The sequence below is a fragment of the Necator americanus genome, chromosome II (assembly GCF_031761385.1).
Source record: "Necator americanus strain Aroian chromosome II, whole genome shotgun sequence".
Taxonomy (NCBI): Eukaryota; Metazoa; Nematoda; class Chromadorea; order Rhabditida; family Ancylostomatidae; genus Necator; species Necator americanus.
The window spans coordinates 21,198,733-21,226,374 of NC_087372.1; the positions used below are offsets into that span (position 1 = coordinate 21,198,733).

Consider the following 27,642-nt stretch of genomic DNA (forward strand, 5'->3'; position numbering starts at 1 on the left):
TGGTTATTTTGTTGTTTTCCGCTATGTTATGTATTAAAACTATGAGACTATGACGTTGCATGTTTAATTATGACTCTTCACGCCTGTGGGGAAATCTAGTCATCTTTTTGCTGTTGAAAAGCAGTTTCTATTATTGATGCTGCACGCCTTTCTATTTCATATTTGACTTTTTTTCTTTAGTTTTATCCCTTTTATCTTACAATAGCAATATTTTTGACCTTAAAGGTAGCGAGATGTTTGTTCACTCTCAGTCTTTGTACGGGTGCTCTCCGAAGGTATTGTCTTCCGTTCATTTACCTCGGAGAGTCTCTCGATTTGGTCTATGCAACTGGTTCTCTTTATAGATTGATCCAGTCCCTTATGTCCTGTGTACGATTTGAGCTTGTAAATTGTGTATATTTTCGCCAATTTTGTTATATTTTGCTCTTACTTTGACTATTGGTAGTTGTGATATTTTTTACGCTTGTGCCTGTGGTCTACCGCATACACCACTTTATATTACTGGTTTAGTTGTTAAACTGCTACAATTATCAGCAATCTATAAAGTAAATCCTGCAGTACCATCTACAGTTCTACTACCACAGTCCTAGTGCGTGGAAGCTTAGGCTGCCCGCAGAGTTCACAGCCGGCGCCACCCACGCGGCTGTGAACTCTGCGGGCAACCTTAGTAATATTATCTAGTGTACAAACTACAAATTCCTTCAAAGTGTACAGGTTGTTTTGCTTAAAACTAGGAAAGCTGACATCTGCGCACCAAGATGAAGATAGTTTACCTTGGTCATGATGGAACTGATATTATTGTGTAGAAAGTGACTGGATAAGGTCAATCAGTGTGGTTGTCTGCTGTACATTTGCTTCACTATTTCAGAAACATGAGCGGATGTAGCGCAGTCGACAGAATTTTCAGCTGTCACTGCACTATGGAACCCCCTTTTGTACCAGACAAGTCTTTCATCCTTTCGGGGCTCATAAATTGGTGCCAGAATTGTCTGGGCGGCAATTCTGAATTGAAGTAGTGTAGGAATGTATGAACGTCGTATTCTTATCCTTCACTTCTGTGGTATCCAAGAATTATGCAGAATCTCCTCTTCTGTAGCTTCTCCTGTACTCTAGCATTGGTTTTCCGCTCTGTTTCCTCCTATTCTTCTATCTCGAAATTTTTACAATGTTTTCAGAACAAATTCACTGCAAAGTCATGCAGAGGAGCGGAGAAAGATTCTCCTGTTCTACTAGATGCTTTTACTATTCGTAACTTAGCGAGAGCTTCAGTTATATAGTGAGTTTACACCAACCTTTATATGAGGGCACAGGTAAATTGGGGTGCACATACAAAGCTTCCACTGTGAAAATCAGGTGGTGCTGTCGTCAACATTTCAGCAGTATCTGTTGAGTAGTATATATGAATTTCAGCAGGAACAGAAATGGTTGCAGAATCTAGAAAGAATTTAGAACTTTTAGATGATTTGCGGTGGAAGTGATCAAAACTACTGAAATAGTGCGAGCTTCTGAATTCGGTATCAGTTGTCATATTTGGAGTCGGTTGGAAGTTCAGAGATGAATTGCAAGCTCTTTCTTGACGAAAATAATTAGCGACGACATACACCGTCTGCGAGGAACTTTATACTTAATCGTCGAACAAGTGTTACGGGACTGTTGCGCTTATCAGCATCGTCAATCGTCATCATTGAGCACATTGTATTAAACATTGTATTAAACTTGGGCTACGCTTCACATGGAATCTATCCACTGGGCATTGTTTCAGATCTCATGGAATGTTATGTTTATTCTGAACTGCCTATCAATGTCAAGTCTCCTCAGATCTTCTTTGACCAATCCGGTTCAAAAAATGCGTCCAAAAATATTCCCATACGCTTTTCATTCTACTATAAAATGTGTACTCATTGGAAACAAAAGGGAAACTCAAAGTTTACACTTAGTTATTCTTTTTCTTTTTCAAATAAGAAGTAAAACATATCTTACAAAAATTTTTGGCAGTTTTCTGAATCCATCAAAGAGTTGAGAGCGGAAGCTCTTTTAGAGTGGCGAGTTCTGCTTATCACTAGTTCTGAGTTTTCCCTGAAAATCTAACTTAACTGAAAGACGCGTGGGTTCCCCTCAATCGGGGGTGCGGTACAAGAGGTACCCGTAAAAACCGGCTGACTGCTCCTGTCCTTCCTTCAGCACCGCGTTCCTCCGCGTAATTACGGCTGCCCTCCACCACCTGAACATCCTCCACGACCGCCTGAAATCACCTACACTCCGCCCACCTATTGCTCTCTGATCAATGCTGCGCGCGACGTTAGCGCCGCGACGAAGCGGTGGATAGTGCGAGTTTTAAAGGGAGAGGGAGTGAAAAACGAATTGCCGCAGCGAATTCTGATGTACGGATATAGTAAACTAAGCGCATATTATTGGGAATAAAAGCGAAGAAGTAGATCCTTCTATCCAATGTAACTTTTCATAAGCAAACATCTCAAAAAGATGCTCCAGGGAAAATAATAACATGCATATATTTTCACACATCTCATTATTTAACACATTTCATGCCCTAAGTCTGCTATATAAACTAGCAGTGCATAAGTATGTGTTTGTCACGATGCCATTCAACGAATTCGTGTTCAACTTTCAACTGCAGCAACTATAATAACAGCAACTTTATGCGCTTATTACTTTGTGCACATTCTTTAAACTCCTTTCTACATTTTACCTTTTCAAAATTTTACATAGATATAATGTTTATATACAGCACATGCCAAATATTTCAGTACATGCTTGTACGTTTTATACAGTTTTATATAATAGAAATTTGAAATTGTATGGTTCTTCAAACTTCTTTCAACAGCGTTTTATCGCTTCATTTCTATCTATTCCCTGCATAAAATCAATATGACAGGTTAGGTGTATTAGCGGCGAACAGAGACCTTTGTATCTTCGAGATATACCTTTAGGTACAGCGTATGTCTGTGAGGCATTATTTGCGCCTCGTTGATCGTTGGACGTCAATTTTACCCAGCTAGATGAGCAAAAAGAAATCCTTAGAAAGCGAAAAAAGTAAAGAAGATAGGATAACATCAATCAATGGGACATTTTTTGAAACATCTCTTGCATTCCCAGATGAGTGTTTTCCACCTAGCAAGTTGAGACAGGTAAATTCATTTTCACTCGCATTTCTAAATCGCATATCACTTGTACAAACCTATTTCATTCTTTCTTTCTTTTATATTAACTTACACTTTATGTAGACCTTCGAACAACGTCTAACACCAGGTACTTTCCTTTCCGTTCGATTTTAAAAGCGCATCATAAGAGCTGTAGGCGCGGCGAAAAAAATCGTGGTAAGAGCGGTAGACGCGGCAATGTGGGGGGAAAGGGTGGCGTGGGCGGGGCGTCTTGAAGACGTAGCACAACAGGAGCAATCAGGTTACTGTAGCGATTATGACAGTATCAGGTGACGCGCGGTGCAATTAACGACGCTCATTGGCCTCCTGGATACGCGGCGGCACATCATATGGGTACCTCTTGACCGTTCCCCCTCAATCGGCAGTGAAGTTTCTAATCGACCTTGGAAGTATGAAACTATTTAACACTCCATAATAACGCACACTATGAGGACTTTCAAGCACTGTGGTAACTTTCTTCCACTGAATTGTGAAGCAAGGTGTGATGTTCTCTATCTGAAAAATTTCAAATTGTTTTTTTTTTGGGAGCGTTTTACTTGGTTGTATGACACTTTTAATGGTTATATAGTCGGGCCAGCGGAAGCTGGAAACAGGATGTGAAAAGCGGATTTCTTCTTTATTTTCGTCATTGTAGTAACTAGTTGCTCTCAACTTAATGAGAGTAAGGATATATTGGTGCAGATTTTTTTACTACTAGGCAGATACGCAGAGTTGTTATTACAAGTGGTTCGTTACTATATTATCGTTTCTTCTTTCGTAGTCTACCCTTCTTTTACAAGCAGCCGAGATTCATGTAGCATGTAGCTGCCAATACAGAAGTTCGGTATTGTTTATGTTAAGGATTTATCTTTAATATCAGAAAACTCTGTAACATAGTATATTTTCTCTTGAAAATGTAACAACAAGTTCCTATTGACTTAACGCAGAACATTCTAGAAGAAAGTTAAAGCATTAGACTACTGCGAATAGTGACAGTGGAACATAAACCTCTTGTCGTCCTTCTCAAAGTTTTGAAAATTTCTAATGGTCGCGAAACGAACTCCACAAAACGGCTAGTGCCGATCCTTAAAGACAGCATACCACGAATCTGACCTGGTGAGGAGATCCACGGCAAACGCTAGAAATGGAGTTGTAGATTGGGTATCAGGGGTGGTCTCTCTCCTCTCTCTCTAATCGTCCTAAAAATTGGCGTGGGAACCGCTTTACTTCCTACGAGGAACGTTAGAACGCTCCTCTATGTATACATTCTGATCTCCTCAGCAACCTGTTCATAGGTTTCTCTAGAAATAGAGGAGAACTCACTGGCTTTCTCCGCTGCGCAGCGACGCGTGTACAAGTGGAGCGTTGCAACTGAAATCGTCGTGAAAAACAGGGTCTTTTCGTTCTTTTTCAGAGATAAGGGAGAGATGAGCGAAACCACCCCTGATCCCGCAATCTGCGACCACGTGAAGAGCTTGTCCATCGGAAATCCATGTCACGTCAGATTTGTGGGTTGATGCCTTCAAAAGTGCTCAAAACGGTAAAAAGAAAAAGCCAAAACGACATGCACGATGCAGTCGCGTAAGCGCTGCGATCGAAGTGGTGCGATGGAGACAGTGGTTGGAATCGGAATGGGACCATCGCGAACTGTAGCGAAAAATGGTGCTATCTGTTTCGATCTTAACCGCCACTCTGCACCGCACCGCTCCAAGCACGGCCGCTTAAGCAACTGCACCGTGCTTCATGTCGTTTTGACCCTACTATACGGATATCCCTCTGTCTGCTTGTATATTTTTTCAAAATTTATTTCTCCAACACCATCAATTTCGTGGCCTGTTGCGTTTCATATGAAGGCATGTATGCAGTGCTGAGCAGCAGCAGCATAAGCATCCATCTAACAGTTTTATCTTTGCGTGCAATGTTCTACTGAAGAGCCGTGATTGGTTGTGTCGAAACATTGCATACATGCTCATCAAAGGCATCACCCCACGAATCTGAGGTGGTACGGCTTTCAGGTGGAGTATTCGTATACGGGATAGTTGATTATGAAGAGGGGGGTGATTCCGTCCATTTCTTCTTAATTGCCGTAAAAAACGGCCCGAAAGATGCCGCTTCGGGCGTTCCGGCGCGCTATTTTCCACAAGAAGTTCGGTTGGAGCGTGCCAGCCCTGTGCACGAGCCGCATCTTACGGGCCGTGTTTTTACGGCAGTTTGGAAGAAATGAACGGAATCACCACTTTCTCCATAATCTAGGATTCCGTATACGAATACTCCACCTGAAATCCGTACCACCTCAGACTCGTAAGGTGATCCCTTTAAAGGAGCCCTGTAGTTAACAAAAGAAGTGAAGAAGTGGTAATCGGAATTAATGTTAACAACGTGGAACCTGAGTCGCTCTAACAATGATAATCACTTCGAATTTCATGGTATGAATAAAGTTCTTTTTGGCTTTTCAGTCAAACTTTAGGAACTTCGGGACCGTCTGACTAAGCAAGAAACGAATGAGATCTCTTGAAAGAAGACTAAAAATGCTTTGTCTTGAGTGGATACAAAGACATGTTTTTGAACTAGAAAGCAGAATGCTTCATTTTGAAAGAGAGGCAACTCATCACTGCAACCGAGCAATTGTTCATCATAAGCAAGACAGGTTTGATTGGCCTTTTTTGATTATGCTGATAGTGAATGTAGCAAGCAGCTTTTGCTATGTTTTCACAAACAAGTTTATCGATTTCGCTTCTTGCCATTAAATCTTAATTCACGACACGTTTTTTTCCGTTGAAGTTGGTTTTTGTCACATCTTAATAAGAGTTTGATGGTAATGGCAGTTTTATTTGCGGTCATATACCCATCTTTCATATTTTCCGCGTTTTTTATTTCCTGTTGCGTATGAAAGTTTTGAACTTGAAGTCAATCTTAAGAATTATCTAATTTCATGCAGATGACACGTGTGCGTAGGGGTACCCCGCATTCATGTGAGTCACGTCCCACCACCAAACCCTATTTCACGTGGAGGTGCACGCAACAAATGGTCCAAGGTCTGACTAACATACAAGCGACATTTATCTCAGAATTAAAAGTAAAGTGACACGAATTTGACTGCCTGATCACACTAATTATCTGTAACTGTCGTGAAAACGTCATGGAAAACGATTTTGAAGACTGATTTTCCTGCGGGGACCTATCGTGCGAGAGCTCGCCACGTCTGCGAAAAAGCAGAGAACAAGCGCTGCGAACAGACGCTGCGCTTGTTCTTGCGCTCACGTGCGTGAGGAGTTGTTAGGTGCTTCGTAGTTAAATTCGCTTGACAAAGTGAGGTGAGATGTCCCTACGTCATTTTTCAAGACAATTAGGGGGAGTTGGGTGTGTCACACAGGGCACTAATACTCTTGGTCTACACTCGTAACTCTGTCTTTTCATGTGAAGATTCGAACATCGTCAATTTCGTGGTGTGCTCTCTTTAATAAACTCACACGAGACCCTTCGCGGTTACTTAACGTCTAGGTAACTTGCGGGATAAGTTTCATATGAGGTGGTAAAAGAGGTCCAAAGGGTTCTTCTGACGTCGTGTTCTATTATTTTCGGGCCGTCATTTATGACGAGAATATTTGAGTTTGCGCGAACTTTTGAACTGTTTAAATGAGACGGAACTAGAGAAATGTTGGAAGTTTCAGAAGAAACAATGATTCACGTGTTGGAAGGTCGTTAGGTAAATGCTCAATTCGACTCGAATTAATTTATGTGCCTGTTTGAGTATTTCTTCCTTACTGAAACGATGGGCAGGATATATTGAAATTCATGGATGACTCATACGATCTTAAAATGATCGCAAAACATTCGTTCAGATTTATAAACATCTTTATTTTCAGAACGAAGTTTTTTGTTTTGCGGATTTCTAGCGATTATAACTGTACGATTTCATATTTTCCAAAACACTATTGGTCATCGTCCGGATGTGCAAAGTTGTACGCTCGATATCCTGCCAGAAAGCTTGCGATAATCTGAAACACAAAGTTCTTCAAAATTCTGAATATATACAACGAAGACAACGAACGGAATAAATGAAGTACCTCAACAAGGACCACACCCATCGACGCTGCTCCCAAGTACTGTGAGTCCGTGGAAATTCGTGAGTGAATCTGTTTTTCACATCCCTGAAGCTCACGACAACACAACAATACACAGGTCTCAACTGTTCATTCCTTTTCCTGTCTCATTGAAGTACATATCCATAAACGAATGCAGAGGTTTTTTTTACGACTATTTTACCAATGAAGCACGGGGAAGTTAAAATAAAATTTTGCGATAAGAAGCGCTGGTTATGAATAGATGTGTCATCCAAGTGATAGACTTTTCGCATACCTTTTTAGGCAAAAATAGCTACAAGTTCAACTAAGGAAACTGGAATGTTATTCAAATGAAAATGAATAAGTAACCTACGACATTGTAATTGGATCGAAAGCAGGAATAAAGTTTCAGCTGTGTGTCTGTAAACTTCCAGTCGTTCGAGCTTTGTACTCCGCAACAGCCCAACTGCAATAATAACAACTCAATTGTGACATGTACTGTTCATTTTGAAAAGCTACACATCGAGAACTGTCAAGCTGTTTAAAAGCGACATACCACGAAATTTATGCTGGGATTCCCAGGAAGAAATAGAGTTAACGGTGTAAATTACGAGTAAGGGTGTGACCACTCAATCCTCCCCGTTCGCTCTGACAAACGTCGCGGGAAATGGCCCCCGTACTGGTCTTGATTGAATCGGCGGAAACTCATTGGGTATCAGATTTTTTCTTGGAAGGAACCCATCCAATGGACTGTGTTCTATTGTGTATGTGCATTGGGTCCTGTTCAATGGGATTAGTGTGTCATACGCGTTCTGGGAGTAACAAGTACTGTAGTTTCCGTACAACATGCCGCCACTGAGGAGTGCACTTTGTGTTCGGGGGCGCACCACTTAAAGGCATCACCCCAAGAATCTGAGGTGGTGCAGATTTCAGGTGGAGTATTCGTATGCGGGATAGTAGATTATGGGGAGGGATGTTATTCCGTCCATTTCTTCCTAATTGCCGTAAAAAACGGCCCGGAAGATGCCGCTTCGGGCGTTCCGGCGCGCTATTTTCCACAAGAAGTTCGATTGGAGCGTGCCAGCCCTGTGCACGAGCCGCATCTTACGGGCCGTGTTTTTACGGCAGTTTGGAAGAAATGAACGGAATCACCACTTTCTCCATAATCTACGATCCCGTATACTGGCACACTCCAGTCGAACTCCCTGTAGAAAATAGTACGCCAGAACGCCTGAATCCGTATTTTCCTGACCGCTTTTTACGGCAATTAGGAAGAAATGGACGGAATCACCCTCCTCTCCATAATCTACTATCCCTTATAGAAATACTCCACCTGAAATCCGTACCACCTCAGATTCGTGGAGTGATGCCTTTAAATGCAGTATACCACGAATCTGACGTGGTGAGGGAATCCGCGAGAAAAGAGATGGAGATTTAGGGAGAGGTGAGCGTAACCTCCCCGGATCCCGCAATCTACAAAACCATCTCCGGGTTTTCCCGCGGATTCCCTCATCATTCATGGTATGCTGTCTTTAACCATTACAATAAAACACAGAATTGGACACAGATCAGGACTAGCATGTGAAAATTTCCCCGTGGACTTACCCAGCCACCATGAGTTTCGAAATCACCATAGCTCCTCCTGAATGTGAATGGTTCACGTACAAAGGAATTATTTGCAACAGTTTCATCGCCAGAACTCTTTAAATAATAAGTTGCAAACTTTGCAACGACTGCAAGCCAATTCTCAAAGTGTTATATGCATTACATTCTTTATCGACTATTGTCGTTGCCCACGCCCATCGGATTGGGCAAGATGTTATTTTGTCGCAGATTTGTCGACAGCTTTGATCTTTATTTTTTGCCGATTGAATATACATCCTATAGGAGTTAATGACAGTTGTCTATCATTCACTGACGGTTTCTTTCTACAATTTCTCGAGGCAAGAAACCGGTGTCATAGAAGGTCGGTTTTGATTTCGCAATTATAATTTTTAGCGACTGCTGCAAATTCCACCCCACACCTCAGAGCGGCGCAGCGGTGGACGTGGTCGTCGGCGAGCTATGGTGACAAGACTTCGTCTCGGCAGGTTCAACGATGCCACAAAGATGTCCGCCAACTAGCCCGGTGCTAGGGCCGAGGCTAGCTAAGTGAGGACGAGGTACGACGATTGCGGTGCCAGGCTAGCGCGACAAGCGGACCAAGGGCAACACACCCGTCGCTTCACACTGCTAACGTCTACTATGTGTTCTTAAGAAGCTTGAGCTTCTCCCAGAAGCAACGCACATTGTCCTCGTCAGGACAATGTGACAAGTATGCGATTGCTGCCGGCTAGAGAATGGATCCGGTCAAAAAAGTCCGCCATCGCAAACCACATCCAGCGCGCCTGGCAACACTTTAGGTTGAGACGGTTACCGGAGGAAGTCGTGAACTGGCAGACAGTTTCAGAAAATGCCGTGCTCACATGTGCTGTGTACATGAGACTCGCTGGAAAGACTCCAAGTCAAGGAATTAGGCGACAGCTACAAGATCATCCACCAGGGCACATCGAATCGCAATGATGTTGATGGCGTTGATGTCATATTGACTGAGATGTTTAGAAACAACGTCACAACGGTGGTTCGACTATCGGATCGCCTGATGCCTGTAAAAGTGGACGCAGAAGAAGTGGAATTGCGAGTCGTCCCTGCTCATGCGCCATAGGTGGGCTGTAATAAAGAAGAGAAGGCGTGCTTTTGGGAAGATCTGAAGCAGTACGTCCAATCCATGGAAGGCAAAAAAATACTTTAAATCGGAGGAGATTTAAACGAACATGTCGATTTTCGGAAAGACGGCTTTGAGAGCTGTCATGGAGCAAACGGCTATGGAGCTCCTAACGACGACGGGTTGCGAATCCTGGAGTATGTTGTTGCAAGTGACTTGATTATTGCTAACACGCAGTGTCGGAAAAGAAAATCGCATTTGATCACGTACACCAGCGGCGGTCGTGAACAAAAATAGATCCCTGAATGTTAAGACGACGAGATTGCCGACTTTTGCAGGATTCAAAAGTCATCCCTACAGACAATGTGGCCGCCCAACATCATTTGCTCATCATGGACTTGAAAACCTCCCGTCCAAGGAAGAGACATCCAAGGACTGAAACACAACGCATCAAATGGTGGGATGTGAAGGATCGAAAGGTTCCGCGTCCGTGGCTCCATCTACACTTCCCCACCCTACTCGTAGTGTGGAGGAAATGTGGTCGTCTGCTTCCAGCGTTATACGCTTGACCGCGGAGAACACTCTGGGAAAGACGATTCTAGGTAAGCCCAATTTACAAAAGGCTACGTGGTTTTGGAACGAGGAGTTTTGAAACGGTTCAGGCGGCAATTCGTGAGAAGGAGCCGAAGTACAAGCTCAGGTGGAGGACACGCCAGCCTGAAGATCGGGGCGCTTACCTAGCGACGGAGAGGGATGCTAAGAAGGCAGTCTTCAAGTCGAAGTCCGACCGTTACAAGGCTGTGTACGGCATGCTTGATACCAGAGAAGGCGAGCTGGCGGTATATCGTTTAGTTAGAGGGCGCTCAACGTTGGATGTGGAGCACATCAAGATCGTTCAGGGGCTGATGGTGCCGTTCTGCGTCGCTCTGCTCAGATTTTGAAGAGGTAACGAGAGTACTACAATCAGTTGTGTAACAGAGTTCTGCTATCCTCCCATCACAACTGTTCGCAGCGCCGAGGATCCCGTTTTACCTTTTGTGGCCCGCAACTCTATTTAACAAGATCGTTGCAAAAGGGCGGACTCCAGACGTTTGGCAAACTTCCGTGACCGTGCCTTTGGGAAATGGGATGAATGAGAAAAAAGACATTGTTGACTGCACTTCATACAGGCCTATACGACTGCTGTGCTATATGAAGCGCTTCACTCAATCAGTGCTGATTTGTGAAGGACTACAGCACTATAGATGCTATCTATGCTGTCCATATCCTTCTGGAGAAACATCGAGAGAAGAATCGCCGTGTGCATCCTGCTTTTCTCGATGTCACGAAAGCTTAGACCGTGTCCCACATGAGCTATTATGGATGTGCATGAGGTCGCATAAAGTACCAGAAGAATATGTGCGGTGGGCGAAGCTTTATGCAAAGCCTACCAGCGTTGTACGGTGTGCTGCTGGAACGAGCAGGTAATTCCTTGTACAAGTAAAGGTTTATCAGCATTCATCACTTTAATAATGTCTATGCAAGTTAATACTGTGCATAGACACGGTAACGAAGGGAATCCAGAAGCAGCAATCGTGGTCCCTACTCTTTGCCGACGATATCATGCTTGCGTCGGACTATCGAGATGATCTTCAGAAACAAGTACAGTCTTGGAAGCTGCAGCAACATGGATTGCGCCTCAATGTATCAAAAACTGAGTACATGGAGTGCGGAGTGGTTCAATTCGTGTCGATGGCACCGAATTAAGCAAGGTGGATTGTTTCAAGTACCTTGGATCCACAGTGACTGCCAAAAGCGACATTGATCAAGAAGGTCGAGCACGTGTTAATGTGGTATGGATGAAATGGAAAGTGACAACAGGCGTACTGTGCGAAAAGTCCCTGTCCACCGAAGTCGAAGATCTACAGGACTGTTGTGCGTCCTGTTGCCGAGTGCTGGCCGGCGCGAAAACGTTGGAAAGAGTGTTGCACGCTATGGAGATGCGGATGTTGGGGTGGACGATAGGTGTAGCGCTAAAAATCAAAATATCCAACGACACTGTATGCTCCGTTTTCAGCGTCGTCCTAATAACTGAAAAGGTGAAGACGACGCGACTGAGGTGGTTTGGTCACCTCTTGCGGCGAGAGGAAAATTCTGTTGTCAAAACCGCTCTGATGCGAGATGTTTCATGCGTGAGACCGCGCGGCAGACTAAGGATTCACTGGTTGGACCGTGTGGAGCTGGATATAATAGATGCGCACGGCTGATACGATGGAACGAATCAAATAGAAGACAAGAAGCAGAAGGGCGGACTCTGCAACAACGCAGGACAATCGCTAAGAAAAAAAGGAGAACTATAGTTTTTGGCGAAACCATGACAAAGGAAACCAAGCCGATAGAGGGCTAGAGCATCCCATGCTGCCCAGCGGGAACCCAAAGCAAATTGTGATTCTGCAGAGGCAGAATAGAGAAGTCCAACTCGCCAAGCTGCGCCGTTAAGACATCTGAAGGTGCCATGACATTACATGCGAGTGGCATCATACGTGTATTCCTGTGTTTGTTCCGGAAGCAGCACAACAAGGCTTTGAAGCTAGCTAGAATCCCTCCCAAGTATGTCGCCACATGAGCGCCGGATGTGCGCAGTGGTCAGCTTTGCCGTTGATGTTGTTAGCGTTCTCATTAAGCAGCTGGAATTACAATCATGAAAATAAAATTGCTTGAAGATACCGTTTGTCCATTTTTTGGTTTGGGTAGGAAGTTCCCAGAACTAACCGAAATCGTAAGGCTGAGGAATGGGATCGTCCATGATTAGAAATGTGCAGACTTTTCAAACTTTGAAAAAACTTATTGTGTAACTGATACGCCAGTGAACCTCTTAAGTGGCGCGCACCTGAACACAGAGTGCACCCCACAATGCCGGTATTTTGTACGGAAACACCCAGTGCATAGGAAGATAAAGGGAATTAGTAGATGTTACCTCCAGGAAGGCGTATGCCACGCTGATCCCATTGAACAGGAGCTAATGCACATAATATATAATGTCGCAGGCGGACAAGCGACGCATAATATATAATGTCGGAGGTGGAAAAACAAAAAATTAGTCATTGCCACTTTTCGCTTTAGCTCAGTTTTCCTCGATCCGTGTATATACGTCTTAAGCGCTACGGTTGTCAACTCGCCATGGCGTATGTATAAGTCATAATCGCTAAAGGGATTGAAAGGCAATAGTCACGACACCTCGTTAGAGAACCACTAAGCATTTCCCTACGGTTTAGAAGGTTGCGTTTTTTTATTATGATTAGGAAAAATTCGTACGACGCAACCGTATCCATAGAAAGTATGTACCATCGTTAATCGTCCTAATTTCGCTATGAGTAACTAAGTTTCCATAGCAGAAGTCCAGCAAGAATTAACAGCACTCTTAGAGCGGAAACGTTAGTCGTTTTGAAGCTGCCACTTTCGTTTAAAAATGGAGAACATAGGATTACTTAAATATTTTGACGGGAGAGAGAATGAAAAGGAAGGAAAAAGACAAGAGATAAGAGTTACAACGTTACTGCAATAGTGAGAACAAATTTAGAGAAGAAGTATTTCAACATGAGGTTTTGAAGCCTGCACTGTCACTTTCCCAGTGTACTACTTCTCAGCGGCATCTGTTGGTCTGCCACATAACATACAACATTGGCTAATATGAAATCAAATCTATCATAGATTTCCAAAGGAACAACTTACAGTATTTTGAGTATGGATCCAAAACTGAGTTTCCCCATCTGACGGTGGCGGCGAGGCGTACCTGTTAACAGTTTTGTAAATGATTAAATAGACTGATACACGAATGCAGTGCAATTTAAAGGTATCACCCCACGAATATGAGGTGATACGGATTTCAGGTGGAGTATTCGTGTACGGAATCGCAGATTAAGGAGAGGGGACTGATTCCGTCCATTTCTTCCTAATTGCCGTAAAAAACGGCCTGGAAGATACGGCTTCGAGCGTTCCGGCGCGCTATTTTCTACAACGAGTTAGATTGGAGCGCGCCAGCCGTGTACACACGCCGCATCTTCCAGGCCGTTTTTCACGCCAATTAGCAAGAAATGGACGGAATCACCAACTTTTCCATAATCTACGATCCCGTATACGAATAGTCCACCTGAAATCCGTACCACCTCAGATTCGTGGGGTGATGTCTTTAAGGGAGTCTGATGTCTTAGAACTCTTTTTTTGGATAGTGCTGCGCAGAAACAGTAAATTCTGTTCCTGTGTTGTGTGTTTTCTGAAGAAGGCATCAACAGTTGAAGAGTTGAACTGAATTCGCTGAACGTTGAGCCTTATGCAACCTTGATTGGGGTGCAGTGCAAGTTATGCTTACGTTTTTCGTATCACCTGTACTCGTTTTGGTCATTCTGGTCTGTTACTTGCTTCCGTGGGGAAAATGTGGTTAGGGGTGAGTACTTAACCGCGCTCTTATTTTTGAACGCTCTATCTTATTTTTTCTCTTCGTAACTTTAGCTTACGTGTCATTCATCCTCTAAGACTAATGCCTAGGTCTCAGAATTCTAGCTGATTCGGTTATTTACTTTCAGAAGTAAGAGGGCAACTGACTTTTCCAGGGGAAGGCTATAGGTGACGTTGTAGATTGTGTGATCAAGGGTGGTTCAGCTCATCTTCTCCGAATCGTCGTAAAAAAAAAATGCCGTATGGACGGCGTTTATTCCTACGATGTGTGCTAGAACGTGCCATCTTGTAGACGCTCCGGTTCCCTCAGTTGCCTCTTCAGTGGTTCCACTTGAATAGTCAGTCGAAGGGAATTCACTGGTTTTCGATCGCTATGCTGCTGGATGATGCGCATTGCAACTGAATTCGCAGTGAAAAAGGGCCTTTTTCCTTCGTTTTGTAGGATAATAAGGGAGAGATGAGTGGAACCACTCTGGATCCCGCAATCTACAATCCCATCTCTCGTTTTTCCCGGGGAAACGCATATCAAGTCAGAAGTTTGATTGCTACCCACTCGCAGTAGGTGTGCTTAGTGCAATCAGACCATTGAGTATGCGCTCTGTGGGCACGTATGACCCATGTAACTTGCAGAACTATGTGGAGGAAGTTATTCAGATACTGCAGAAGGGTGCTGTCGTCCATCTCATCGGCAAAACCCAATCCAAATAGGGTTACCTCGAGTGAGCATGGAATCTTTCACAATCACACTCCGCTTCTTTGAACTTCCCAACATTGCCAACTTGAAGGTACTCTGGTAGCCATGCCTCTATCGAACACTGACGAACGTATGGACTCTGTGCGAACTGTAGACCGAGCATGTCGGCCAGAGTTATGTTCAAGGAGGAGGTTTCATTACAGTTGGCAAGTTTACTCATCAAAAACACAAAAATTATTTTAAAAATAGTGAAGTTGATGTGAATAACGAGATGGATTTATAAAGAGTAGGGTGCCACGAAGGGTCTCCATAAAAGAAGAATACGTGTGCACTCTTTGTGCCGAACCAGTCGTAATGCAGTGTTAAAATCCGGGAGGAAGGTGGCAAGACAGTGTTGTAGTGCAACATCTGTAAGACACAGGGAATGCATCGCACAGTTTCTCGTCTCTCCTCCATGAAATTTTGAGGGAGTGACCATTCAGAATAAATATTACATGAAGGACAGCTATCAGAAAAGACATGGTTTTGAATGAACTTCAGGACAATTGATCATACACATTGTTCAAGAACTCATCGAAGAATCGCGATAGTAGAATGTATCATGTCACGTCTACCGAATTGGCGATTCCCCTGTTTCAGCTGAGAAAGAAAGAAAGAATGTACCATTGCATTTTTCATTGCAAAGAATGTACCCCACTCAAAAATTCAGTGCCTCTCCCTCTGATGACAATGTGTTTGTAACAGTAAAGATTAGCCAAACATCCTTTTCTTCGTCATTCTGACGAAGGATATGACTTCTTTTCTCACTTCTGCATAATCGGCAAGTCCCGCGACTCGGTCGGGAAGCTGCTGTTGAAGCTTTGAACAACAAAGAGATCATTAGATACAAGGATATCCTGGCTAGTCTTGACTAAGTCTGAGGAATAATAGCTGGGCCTAGAAAAGACAAAATTCATGAGAAACGGATAGCCTTCCAATTGCTCAAAAGCAAGAAAGGCAGAAGAAGGCAGGAATGTTGAACACTTCGTATGCGGAAGAAAAACGACATCAAAAAGTGTTCGTAGAAGTATCTATGGAGATGAAAGTAAGGATCTGGAGTTCTACTCCTAGTCATCGAGTAAAAATTAGAGGTAAAGAGCAGCTGTCTTCATGTCCATCCTTTAACATCGTATTTCGCAGTTTCGAGCCTCTGAAATTTAGATACGATCAGAGAAGAATGGTTTCCGGCGTCATCGCGCTCTTCGTTGAAAGGTGATTTGAGGAGCGGATCTTAGCGGTTCAAGGAGACTGCCGCATTTGCTGATGGAGGGAAAGCTACGTAGGTTAACACGCTTTTTAGTTGGAAATTATTGGACGGAAAGTGAAAAAAGAAGAGAGACGCATCCTCAAGTAGATTTATACTGTATGACGTTTACATCAGTAAACCTAACGGTTAATCCAACAAAACAGCAACAGTTTCTGAATCGGTAGTTTTGAGCAAGTATTAATCACCACGATATCGCTAAAGCCGCATTTAACAAGAGGCAAGGTGCACATCTACACAAGATGATGGTGCCATTTACTTTTGATTGCATTATGTACCTATACATGCATGAAATAGAACAGAGTTCAGGTGGAGTTTGGAGCCCGACCAAGAAAACGTAGTCGCTAATTTATGTTATCCTGTTAGCTGCCTCTTCTCGTGGCATGCTTCTTCAGCAAGAGCCCCCAGTAATTCCTTTTCTCAGCAATAAACGACTTCGTCGCTTATCTTTATGGGAGATGCAACCTACCGTGACGCAGTTTTGTTCAGAGATTCGTAGAGAATATCATCGGAGGCGAGTTGATTTATTTGATCGGAGTAGGTGAAAGCGAGAAGGCCGGAAACAAGCTGAATGATCACCATCATCGCAATCACTGCGCAGTACTGAAATCTGATGAGATGAAATGAAGTGAGTAGGGCAGGAGTGTAAGAAGCGACGAACCGCTCGTAATAGGAATTTGTTTCTTCGAATAGTGGCATAAGCAGCAACGAAGAACATTAATATCAAGATACATGCAGCGGCTGTGAACAAACCAAATATCATGTCGAGACGGCGCAGCTCCAAGAAATCGTTGTCCTAAATTCGCTCTGCTGTTTAAATCGTCTCCAAAGCATCAATATTTGGGACTATTTATTTCACCACCTTCGACCTGATCAACCATCGCTAAATACTGTCTTATGTTGTATTGCTGTTAGAGTAGACATGCCTTCTTTGGTCTCACTCTCTGCACATACAAGGTCTTCTTTCTACTTAGCTTCTGTGAGTAATTTGCAGAATTATGCTTTACCTGGGAGATCATCTGTTTTGTGTTGTTTACAATATACCTTTAAGAAAAACATTTTCTAATGTGAGGAAGAATTTGATTTGTAACATGCTATTTTCTACTGCGAAGGGAAACAGAAATTTTCGTTTTCAAAATATATTGTTAAAGTGTGAAGAACATTGTTCAGAAATGATAAGGTATTGTGTCTCAAAGCGTGAAGCGTTGTTGTGCGAAAGAAAAATCGGACATGGATGACAAGACCATCTGGTTTAAACCTCAACATCAAATACAGCAAGTTGATAATGATAGCATCGAATTTTCTACTCAAATAATTCAACAAAACAATCTACAGGCCACCGAACATTCATGTTAGTTCCAGTTCGTTGCTTCAGTTATGCTTTTATAACGTTTCGCGTCTTAGATAAATTCAGCCAAATAAATCTTGTTAGGCGAATAGGCGAAGCGTGAATGCTTAACATTTTCTGGGAATCAAATCCATCGAGAAAAAAGCTTGGTAATACTGAAATCTCCGGCGTGGATGACTTTTTCAACGGAAAGTCCATCACATACGACCAGTTCTCATATTGTAAGCATAGAACCTTTTTGAAAACTTTCCTGTCTTCTTGAACAAGAGCGTTTTTCACGATAACGTGATTTTCAAACGCGTCTCAAAATAATGAGCAGCTCACCTTGCGGGCATACGCGACAAAAGTTCCAAAACCGCGACCGAATCGAAGGACGAAGCCAGTAACGACAAGTGCAGCCCCTACTACCTGTAACGAAATCCCAAGGTCTGAATTTTTCAACCCGCTCAGGAAAGATCATTACCGCTGTAGCGAGCGTCGCGCCTAGAAATACTTTGTCCTGAGAATCCAAAGACATGACCTGAAAAACGCAGTTTTAGACCACAGTGAAGAAGAGTTGAGAAGTTACTCACTGACGAGTACATGAGAACTTGCACAACTGCGGGTATTCCCCTTATAAAGCCTTGTCTTCCGGTGGAGTACTTGGTATACTGTCATTCTATTTTTATTTTGTTAAAGCCGTTTTTACTTTTGAATTCTTTTATTAAACTATATATATATATATATATATATATATAATCTTTCCATCATTCAAGGTTTTTTTTAACTTAAACGCCGCTAAAATAAATCTCGACTAATCCGAACCAAAGTCGGCATCAAAACAGGGGACATAATAAAGCCATGAAGTTAGAAGCAAGATCTCAGGTTATTACAAATGGACTAAGTTAATTTTGAGATTGAGTGTAAATTCACCTCTTTACTGCACGCACGGTTAAATTTTCTGTGAGAGAATTAGCATTGGCATGAATGTTAACCATTTACATTAGCAGCACATTACTATAGGTTATTCGTAGCATCCTTGAGTCAGAAGAGCTTCAGTTTCCTCACAAAAAAACAATTTCTGAACTTCTGTAGAAGCACATAAATCGTGTTTCATATAATACACGTGAAGGGAGTAGTTCGTACAAAAATCGAAGTGTGCAGGGAAAGAGACGTCAAAAAGACCTTTATCTCCATGCAGACACTGTTCTGACAAGAATTCAGTGAATTGATAATCTTTCTGTTGTACTGGTACGCAGAAGAGGAGCTTTAATAGAGAATATCATTTCTACTCGATTTTATTTGGCGACTGGTGTTGTTTCAGTAAAATGAAAAAATATTAGTATGGATATGATGGCATGAACAAGATCAGTTCCAAGTTGATCTACCATCTTTTAGAAAACGTAAAGAAAATGTTTGGGCAGAACAGCGCAACGTCAACACTTTCTTCGCCATATCTCAACGGTATCAGAGATACAATATTACGACTGTGTTTACAACCTTGCTATCAGCTTGCTACGACTTGTTCCATTTCAGCTTGGCAAATTGCAAAATTGGAGAAAATGTCCTTTGAGAGAGCGGAGAATACAAGTGTTGTTGTTGGGGAGATGTTGTTCTCCTGATTTTTCTTAAGACTGGTGGACCCTGCTGCAAATTTCCGTTATAACGATGTATCCATGGTACACATTCTTAGCCGAGACTTAGTAGTATTAGTATTTAGTTTAAATTCTTGCATCTGAAGAAAACTGTAAGGTGTGAATTTCACTCCTGATGGTATTAGAACAAGAATAAACAGCATAGCGATTTAATAAATTGCAGAAATAAAAAAAAAAAACAATTCGGATGTCAAGAAAAACTCGGAGTGACGAGGACCAGTAGCAGCTCCAAAGCTGAATTTTATAACAGTTATGACATAAACAGATGTGGAACCACAAAGCCACTTCAACATACATTGCAGGATTTTATTTGGGAGTTACTGTAACGGAACAGAACTACTGTTTGGTAATTAGTATCCCAAATGTCAATATCAAGTTCTTAACTTAATTTGATTCCACCATATTTAACAAAGAATTTTGCCTGAAGGATGTCGATGTGGTCCTAAATTTTAATTTGTGTGGAATTTCAGGACCACAGCGACGTCGACAAATTCTAATTTTCTATACAAATTCCAATTTTGCCTGAAGGATGTCGCTGTGGTCCTGAAACTCTACACAAATTCTACACTACAAAGTCACAGGACCATCTTCAACAGTGAGCTTTTTACTCTGTCAGCTGGAGTTTAGAAAGATATCGCTGCCGCTGACATTGATAATAACTCATAGGCACAAAACAAAAGTGGTATCTGCTTGAGCTTCAAGTGCGATTCGGCCGGAACAGACAACTGTAATCTTAAGCAAAGGAAATGAAAAGTCGAATTCGACGACTGCATCCTTCTTCTCAGAATCCGACGACTGCATCCTTCTTCTCAAAGATATCTAAAGTTTTGCATTATTATTGTTACCAGCCTGAACGTCCGGCTAAAGCCGGACTTCAGGCTTTTTTGCTGTTCGTTTCGCTCGCCTTCATCGATCAATAAGAAATAACAGTAGCGACATTTTTGTGAAATTAGAATAGCTTTTTTCTATCAACACTTTCTTCAATTTTTTTTACCTGAAAATTTAAGTATAGATGAAAGATTTTCCCTAAACGCTCAGTTCTATATTTGGAGAACAACCAATCTTGATTTTACATCTATGTTTCTCTCAAACCTCCGCAATTTGGAAACACCATTCGAACTATGATTTTCCCCCGTTCTCAGCTATTAGCACAGAATGATGTGCTAACATGGAGACATGAATATAACTATCATAGTGATATAAATAATGCTCTACTTCAGATTGCGTAAACTGTTGGCTACTATGTATTGCATTTAAAGGCATCACTCCATAAATCTGACGTGGTAAGGATTTCAGGTGGAGCATTCGTATACGGGATCGTAGATAATGGAGAGAAAGGTGATTCCATCCATTTCTTCCTAATTACTGTAAAAAACGGCCCAGACGATACGGTTTCAAGCGATCTGGCGCGCTATTTTCCACAACGACTTTGATTGGAGCGCGTCAGCTTTGTGCACGCGCTGCATCTTCCGGACCTTTTTTTTTACGGCAATTAGGAAGAAATGGACGAAATCACCCACTTCTTCATAATCTACTATCTCGTATACGAATACTCTACCTCAAATCGGTACCACCTCAGATTCGTAGGGTGATGCCTCGAAACAGCCGTTCGCACGTATGTTTCCTTTTTTTGAAGAAAGAATGTTAGCAGCATCAGGAAGACATGCTGGGAAATAGCTATGCGAAGGAACCACATAAATCAATCCGTCGCAGTGGAACATGTCTCTCCCCGCTCTATCTGGCACCGGCGCACCATTCCGACCCCGTGAGACCCGTCCCATCCCATTTTACAGCTATCCGGTTCCGGGGCACGAATTCGACGCCGTCGGATCCGTCTCACCCAATTTTACCGCGTTGGGGCTCCAACGCACCAAACCGACGCCATGGTATCCGTCTTCCTCTCTTTTTAGGATTTCCTGACTGAGACACACACATGCACAGACGCACGCACGTGACAGAATACGACCGTTATTATGCAGCATGGTAGTTTGCAAATTTGGAAGTATACATTCACATAAAAGTTTATTTACTCTCACTAACATATGAGAGAAACTAACTTGCTTTATCAAAGCCAACATATGTGTCTAAATAGCTTCAGACAATGGTGAAGAGGTGGAGTGCTCACCTATCAGGTGCACGGCGATGGTTCGGTAGCTCACCGGTGGTGGAGAGTTTAGCATCATTATGAAGTATTTTCGTGACACACACACACACACACACACACACACACACACACACACACACACACACACACACACACACACACACACACACACACACACACACACACACACATACATACATACATACATACATACATACATACATACATACATACACACATACACACATACATACATACACACACATACATACATACATACATACATACATACATACATACATACATACATACATACATACATACATACATACATACATACATACATACATACATACATACATACATACATACATACATACATACATACATACATACATACATACATACATACATACATACATACATACATACATACATACATACATACATACATACATACATACATACATACATACATACATACATACATACATACATACATACATACATACATACATACATACATACATACATACATACATACATACATACATACATACATACATACATACATACATACATACATACATACATACATACATACATACATACATACATACATACATACATACATACATACATACATACATACATACATACATACATACATACATACATACATACATACATACATACATACATACATACATACATACATACATACATACATACATACATACATACATACATACATACATACATACATACATGCATACATACATACATACATACATACATACATGCATACATACATACATACATACATACATACATACATACATACATACTACATACATACATACTACATACATACATACATACATACATACATACATACATACATACATACATACATACATACATACATACATACATACATACATACATACATACATACATACATACATACATACATACATACATACATACATACATACACATACATACATACATACATACATACATACATACATACATACATACATACATACATACATACATACATACATACATACATACATACATACATACATACATACATACATACATACATACATACATACATACATACATACATACATACATACATACATACACATACATACATACATACATACATACATACATACATACATACATACATACATACATACATACATACATACATACATACATACATACATACATACATACATACATACATACATACATACATACATACATACATACATACATACATACATACATACATACATACATACATACATACATACATACATACATACATACATACATACATACATACATACATACATACATACATACACACACACATACATACATACATACATACATACATACATACATACATACATACACACACACACACATACATACATACGTTCGTAAACCTCAAACGATTTTGAATTGAAGTGAACGTGGGGACGCATCCCAAGCGGATTGATTAACGCCAGACACTTTATCCTTTTTATCCTTTAATCGAGCTGCAAGTGTGCCCGAACACCCCGTTTTGTGCATTACCACCTTAGATTTTTCTACGGAAGAAGGGATTGCGAAATAGTCTACGATGTCCGTTTCCAATTCCGCGAGAAATGATCCAGAGTGCTTTCAAACCTCCTTTTCTGTGTGTTTGTTGAGCTTTGTGCTTTGTGATTTTACAAAAAGTGTACACAAAGACCAAAGCTTGCCGAAAGCACTGTCTGTAACATTTGTCGTCTAAGCGAGAAAGCTTTCAACAGCGAAAAAGAATGCTATGCTGAAATGTTGTTGGATCTGTGGTGCATGCACTACCAAGCACACCCAATGAGGTGTTCATGACTTCATTGCAATGGATAATCTAGTTACTTGTTTTTTTTCATACAACAACAAGTAAGTGTTTTGGAAGAAAGGAAATTCATGCTAGCGGCTTCGTTTTGCAGACAACAGATAAAAAACCAGTGAAGTATTCGAATAAACATAAAGAAGGCACAGCTTGTAAAGAATACATCTCGAGAGGAGGCAACAACATAATTTCATAGTCTTCCGATGATGGAAATTTCATTGTGTTGTTGATATGGAAACTGGTTTAAAAGGAAAGCTGAATCAAATGATAGGAACAGCTTACAGTGCCTTCGTACTCATCAGGAACAGGTAAGGAACCTAGGTTTTTGTGCTCATTTGTTCCGGTCAACAGTTCTTGCAGTGGTCTGTTAGGAAACGCAGACATAACTGTGATTGTGGACATTTCTAGGAAGTCACAGACAGGCAGTACACACTGCAGGAGAAACCGAAGACAGATGCAATAAGGGGCTGACCAGCATTGTGAAAGTGTGAGCGAGGCAGAAATGGCTACAGAAGCTCGAGATCGACAAAGCCACTACCGAAACAAATTTATCGCGCGCCTAATTTGTGCGTAATTGTATCACTTATTTACTTCCACTTTCATTACAATTAAGAGCGTAATCACGAAAAAAACAAGAATGATGTTACCCCATTACCTAGTCTTACTGTGGAAATGTTTCCTGGGAATCTATGAGAGCCAAAAAAGAATCGTGGCCCACTGACTCCTTCTATAGAACCACTTACAAATTTATTGAAATTGATAAACAATGACAATTCAAGAACGGTCAAAACTACACCTATGATATGTAAAGAAGAGCTACAGAGAGCTTCGCCATGGCAAAAAAAAAACAAGAGCAAGGAAATTTCATTATCCTAAAACATCTTTTTCTTCTTTAATTCCTATCATTCTTATACGCCAGCATTTGCCACCACTCATATCTTAACCTCCACAATTCTTCTTTACAGCTATTTCTTTTACTTTTTTACTTAACTTTTCGTGCATCTGTACGCCTCCCTACTTCGATAGTACAGTACAAAGTTGCATTATATCTCTTTCCAGCCATGCCATCTTTAATCACTCTACTATGTATTGTAAGGTCAGAACGACATGAAGCGCGGTGCAGTTTCGTAAAGCGGCTGAGCTTGCAGCGGCGCAATGAACCGTAAATAGTCATGTCTAAGGCAATAAAAGGGAATTATTTAGGCCAAGTTTGAGATACCGAAATATAGTAGCAATCGTTAAAGATAAGCGGACACAGTGCATTCACCTACGATGAACGTCATGGAATGTGGAGCCTTATTCAGAAAGATGGCACTGAAAGCTGCGCATTGACTTCAAAAAAAAAAGTTGTTTTCAAAGTTTTGGCAGACCTTGATTGGCGAGAATTGGATGTGTCATATGTGTGCTGCACGTAGTAGAAAACCAACAGCTCAACTGTTATACCGAGTTTTCTTATCCACCTAAGTTATCTATTCTATTTATTTACTCCAAAGCAAGAGCACGACTTTCTGGTGCTTTTGGACTCGCCCCAACAGTTTCCGATGCCCTTAAACCAGCCTCACTTCCTTCTGTTCTCTGGAACGAAAACGGCAGCACATTTGGAATCAGAAAGCAGCGGACCTGGTACAGTTACTTCAGAGGACAATAAAATAAGTTTGAATGATGTAAGAAAAAGAAAAACTATGTAACTAACTATGTTAGACTGATTCTCGCGCCAGAAAATGTGAACATTCCAACACTGGCGACTCCGACGACTTTGGTCCGCTTACCTGATGTGATTTAAGAATGCAAATCTTCATCGGTGTGATTAACAATATTCGCGTCACTCCGATTAAGCACATATCTAAAAGAAAAGGTGAATACTTCACTCATTGGTTTCATGAACACCTCTAGTTGTGGCTGCTAGCTTCGATGCTACGAGGTTCCATAGCTCCTCTACGGTTGAGGTTTCAAAACTGCCGTAGGCATCCAAACGTTTCATTGATAAATTGGCGCCAGATATGCCTTGGCTTGTTGCATCGGCAGGTCTACGCAGGTCATTGTATGGGCTGCATAGAAATAAAAGCTAAATGTAGTTGAAATAAAAGTTGCACATAAAAACCTCAAACGATTCTGAACTATTATAGAACGGAACGCATTTGTAGGACCAACGCCAAGCAGCTTATTCTTTAATTTTCCTTTTCGGTTTGTTAGAGTACTGCAAGCACCTGCGTTAGCGCTAACATTTGTGAAGAACAGACAACCCGTTAGCAACAACTGTTTTGATTTTGAGTGAAATAAAATCCTGAGATATGACACACTTATTTAAAGGCATCACCCCACGAATCTGAGGTGGTGCAGATTTCAAGTGGAGTATTCGTATACGGGATGGAAGACTATGGAGAGGGGGGCGATCTCGTCCATTTCTTCCTAATTGCCGTAGAAAACGGCCCGGAAGATGCGGCGCCGCACAAGACTGGCGCGCTCCAATCGAACCTCTTGTACAAAATGGTGCGCCAACACGAATGAAGCCGGATCTTCCGGGCCGTTTTTACGGCAATTAGGAAGAAATGGACGGAATCACCCCCCCTCTCCGTAGTTTCCCATCCTGTATACGAATACTCCATCTGGAAATCTGCACCACCTCAGATTCGTGGGGTGATGCCTTTAACTTGGTTGCTCGCATCTCCACCGATCTGTGTCGTCCTTTAACTTAGCTCTCCCAACCTTCAGAGAAAGTTCTTTCCATTCATTATCTTCTGAGCCGCATATCTTCTGAGACTTGACGTCTCGCTTGAACTGCTTGTCGATGCTGACTGGCATCAGGCTTCTCACTCGATTGTGTCCACCAGCTCCGGGTGAAGGAACGGAGTCGTTATCACTGATTCCACGCTCTTTCTACGCACCCGACCTATACGGTTATAAGCTTCGGTGTTTTGCGGAACATTTGCAGGGTTTTACTAAATTTCATAATGTTAACTGTTCAAGTTATACTGCTTGTGCTTACCCAGAGCATGTACTTCCTAACTGTGCGTGGTACGGTAAAGGACAGCTAGGAAGCGCAATCGTATAGTATGCGTGCAATCCGCTCGAGATGGATTATCACCCCTGAATGATGAAAGGTAGCTCGATGTTCAAAATGTTATACATATGGGAAGCATTGCTGCATCTGTCTAAAGCAAACGTAGGGAGGTCTACTTTTTACGCCGACAGCACCAAACAGCTAACGATAGAACCTCGAAATCTACAGTCGGGCACTAAAATCTAGGCATAATTGAGGAAGAGCTTTATTTTCTTGCTAGTAAGTCAACGATCACGATTGACAATTTTCCAACCTTTTTAAACGTTACGCTTGTGTGACCAGCAAAAAGCCCATCGTTGCATTTATTGAGTTCGTATTGCGGAGTTTTCCAAGAAGAATAGAGAAATGTTTCGGCAGGTAATTTCCTATTTTAAGATTCAAACCTCGCTTCTTTACGGTAAAATCTCGCCTCGCATGAAGGATAAATGATAAAGGTGTCTTGCATTAAGGCTCCACCCCACGAATCTGATGGTACTGATTTCAAGGGTAGGAGTATTCGTATACTGGATTGGAGACTACGGAGAGGGGGATAGTTCCGTCCATTTCTTCCTAATTTGTCGTAAGAAACGGCCAGGAAGAATGCGGCTTCGAGCGTTTTGGCGCACTGTCTTGCACAGGAGTTCGATTGGAGCGCGCCAGCCTTGTGCTGCATCTTCGAGCCTTTTTTGCGGCAGTTGGGAGAATGGACAGGTCACCGCTCTCCGCGGTCTCCATCCCCGCATGCAGGCTCACTCACTTAAAAATCTGCACCGCCTCAGATTCGTGGATGATGCCCAACTTTGTCAGATCTTAGGATGCGCCCAGAATCGTTGGGGATTTGAACGTGTAACTGACCTATACAAGGACTTGCGAGGTAGCCGATGTATCAGATTAAAGTGTTTTCCATCCTCCCAAGAACCGTCTGGTGCCAATTTATCAATCCCGGAGAGCATGAATGGGTTGGCGACTACAAAGGGCGGATTCTAGCCTCCGATCGATCGTGTTTTGAACGTGGAACCTCTCTACCGACTGCGCTGCTGTGCATCCTCCCCTCCATTTTGGATATTGAGGAATAATAACTCATCTTTGTGAAACGAACAATTCCCATAAAGCTCTTTTGCATTGAGATGGCTCACCTGCAAGGAAGTTGCTTTAAGAAGGAACCAGGTGGTACGAGTGGTTTGCCGTCAATTGGTTCCTGTGATGTCGTAGCCGTTTCCAAGGCTCCCTCTCCGGAGGCGATCCTCCGTTACCAG

General features: G+C 42.0%; 5 protein-coding genes across 7 annotated transcripts; 2 read left to right on the top strand and 3 right to left on the bottom strand.

Moving 5' to 3' along the window:
• Positions 1-7,090: 7,090 nt before the first annotated feature.
• Positions 7,091-15,217, bottom strand: RB195_018843 (uncharacterized protein; the record flags this gene model as incomplete). 2 transcript variants are annotated; one of them, XM_064186447.1, is made up of 4 exons in its annotated part: positions 7,091-7,156; positions 7,226-7,309; positions 13,638-13,698; positions 15,075-15,217. In XM_064186447.1, 4 exons carry the CDS (start codon positions 15,215-15,217, stop codon positions 7,091-7,093), a joined length of 354 nt encoding a protein of 117 aa, XP_064042328.1. The 2 variants fall into 2 exon arrangements, with proteins under 2 accessions (XP_064042328.1, XP_064042329.1); XM_064186448.1 differs by lacking the exons at positions 13,638-13,698; positions 15,075-15,217 and adding exons at positions 7,596-7,688; positions 8,854-8,913.
• On the top strand, positions 10,232-11,262 carry RB195_018844 (uncharacterized protein; the record flags this gene model as incomplete). Its single annotated transcript, XM_064186449.1, has 3 exons — positions 10,232-10,405; positions 10,589-10,765; positions 11,155-11,262. 3 exons carry the CDS (start codon positions 10,232-10,234, stop codon positions 11,260-11,262), a joined length of 459 nt encoding a protein of 152 aa, XP_064042330.1.
• RB195_018845 (uncharacterized protein) lies at positions 11,323-12,172 on the top strand (the record flags this gene model as incomplete). Its single annotated transcript, XM_064186450.1, has 3 exons — positions 11,323-11,389; positions 11,467-11,642; positions 11,693-12,172. 3 exons carry the CDS (start codon positions 11,323-11,325, stop codon positions 12,170-12,172), a joined length of 723 nt encoding a protein of 240 aa, XP_064042331.1.
• A 640-nt stretch (positions 15,218-15,857) lies between the features above and the next one.
• Positions 15,858-18,289, bottom strand: RB195_018846 (uncharacterized protein; the record flags this gene model as incomplete). Of its 2 annotated transcripts, XM_064186451.1 has the most annotated exons (6): positions 15,858-15,990; positions 16,827-16,960; positions 17,019-17,153; positions 18,030-18,113; positions 18,169-18,225; positions 18,278-18,289. In XM_064186451.1, the coding sequence occupies 6 exons, from the start codon at positions 18,287-18,289 to the stop codon at positions 15,858-15,860; spliced, it is 555 nt and encodes a 184-aa protein (XP_064042332.1). The 2 variants fall into 2 exon arrangements, with proteins under 2 accessions (XP_064042332.1, XP_064042333.1); XM_064186452.1 differs by lacking the exon at positions 18,278-18,289 and having other exon boundaries at positions 18,169-18,222.
• Positions 18,290-24,828: 6,539 nt separating this feature from the next.
• RB195_018847 (uncharacterized protein) lies at positions 24,829-26,148 on the bottom strand (the record flags this gene model as incomplete). The annotated part of the gene is made up of 4 exons (XM_064186453.1): positions 24,829-24,921; positions 25,116-25,189; positions 25,234-25,411; positions 26,053-26,148. The coding sequence occupies 4 exons, from the start codon at positions 26,146-26,148 to the stop codon at positions 24,829-24,831; spliced, it is 441 nt and encodes a 146-aa protein (XP_064042334.1).
• Positions 26,149-27,642: the final 1,494 nt, after the last annotated feature.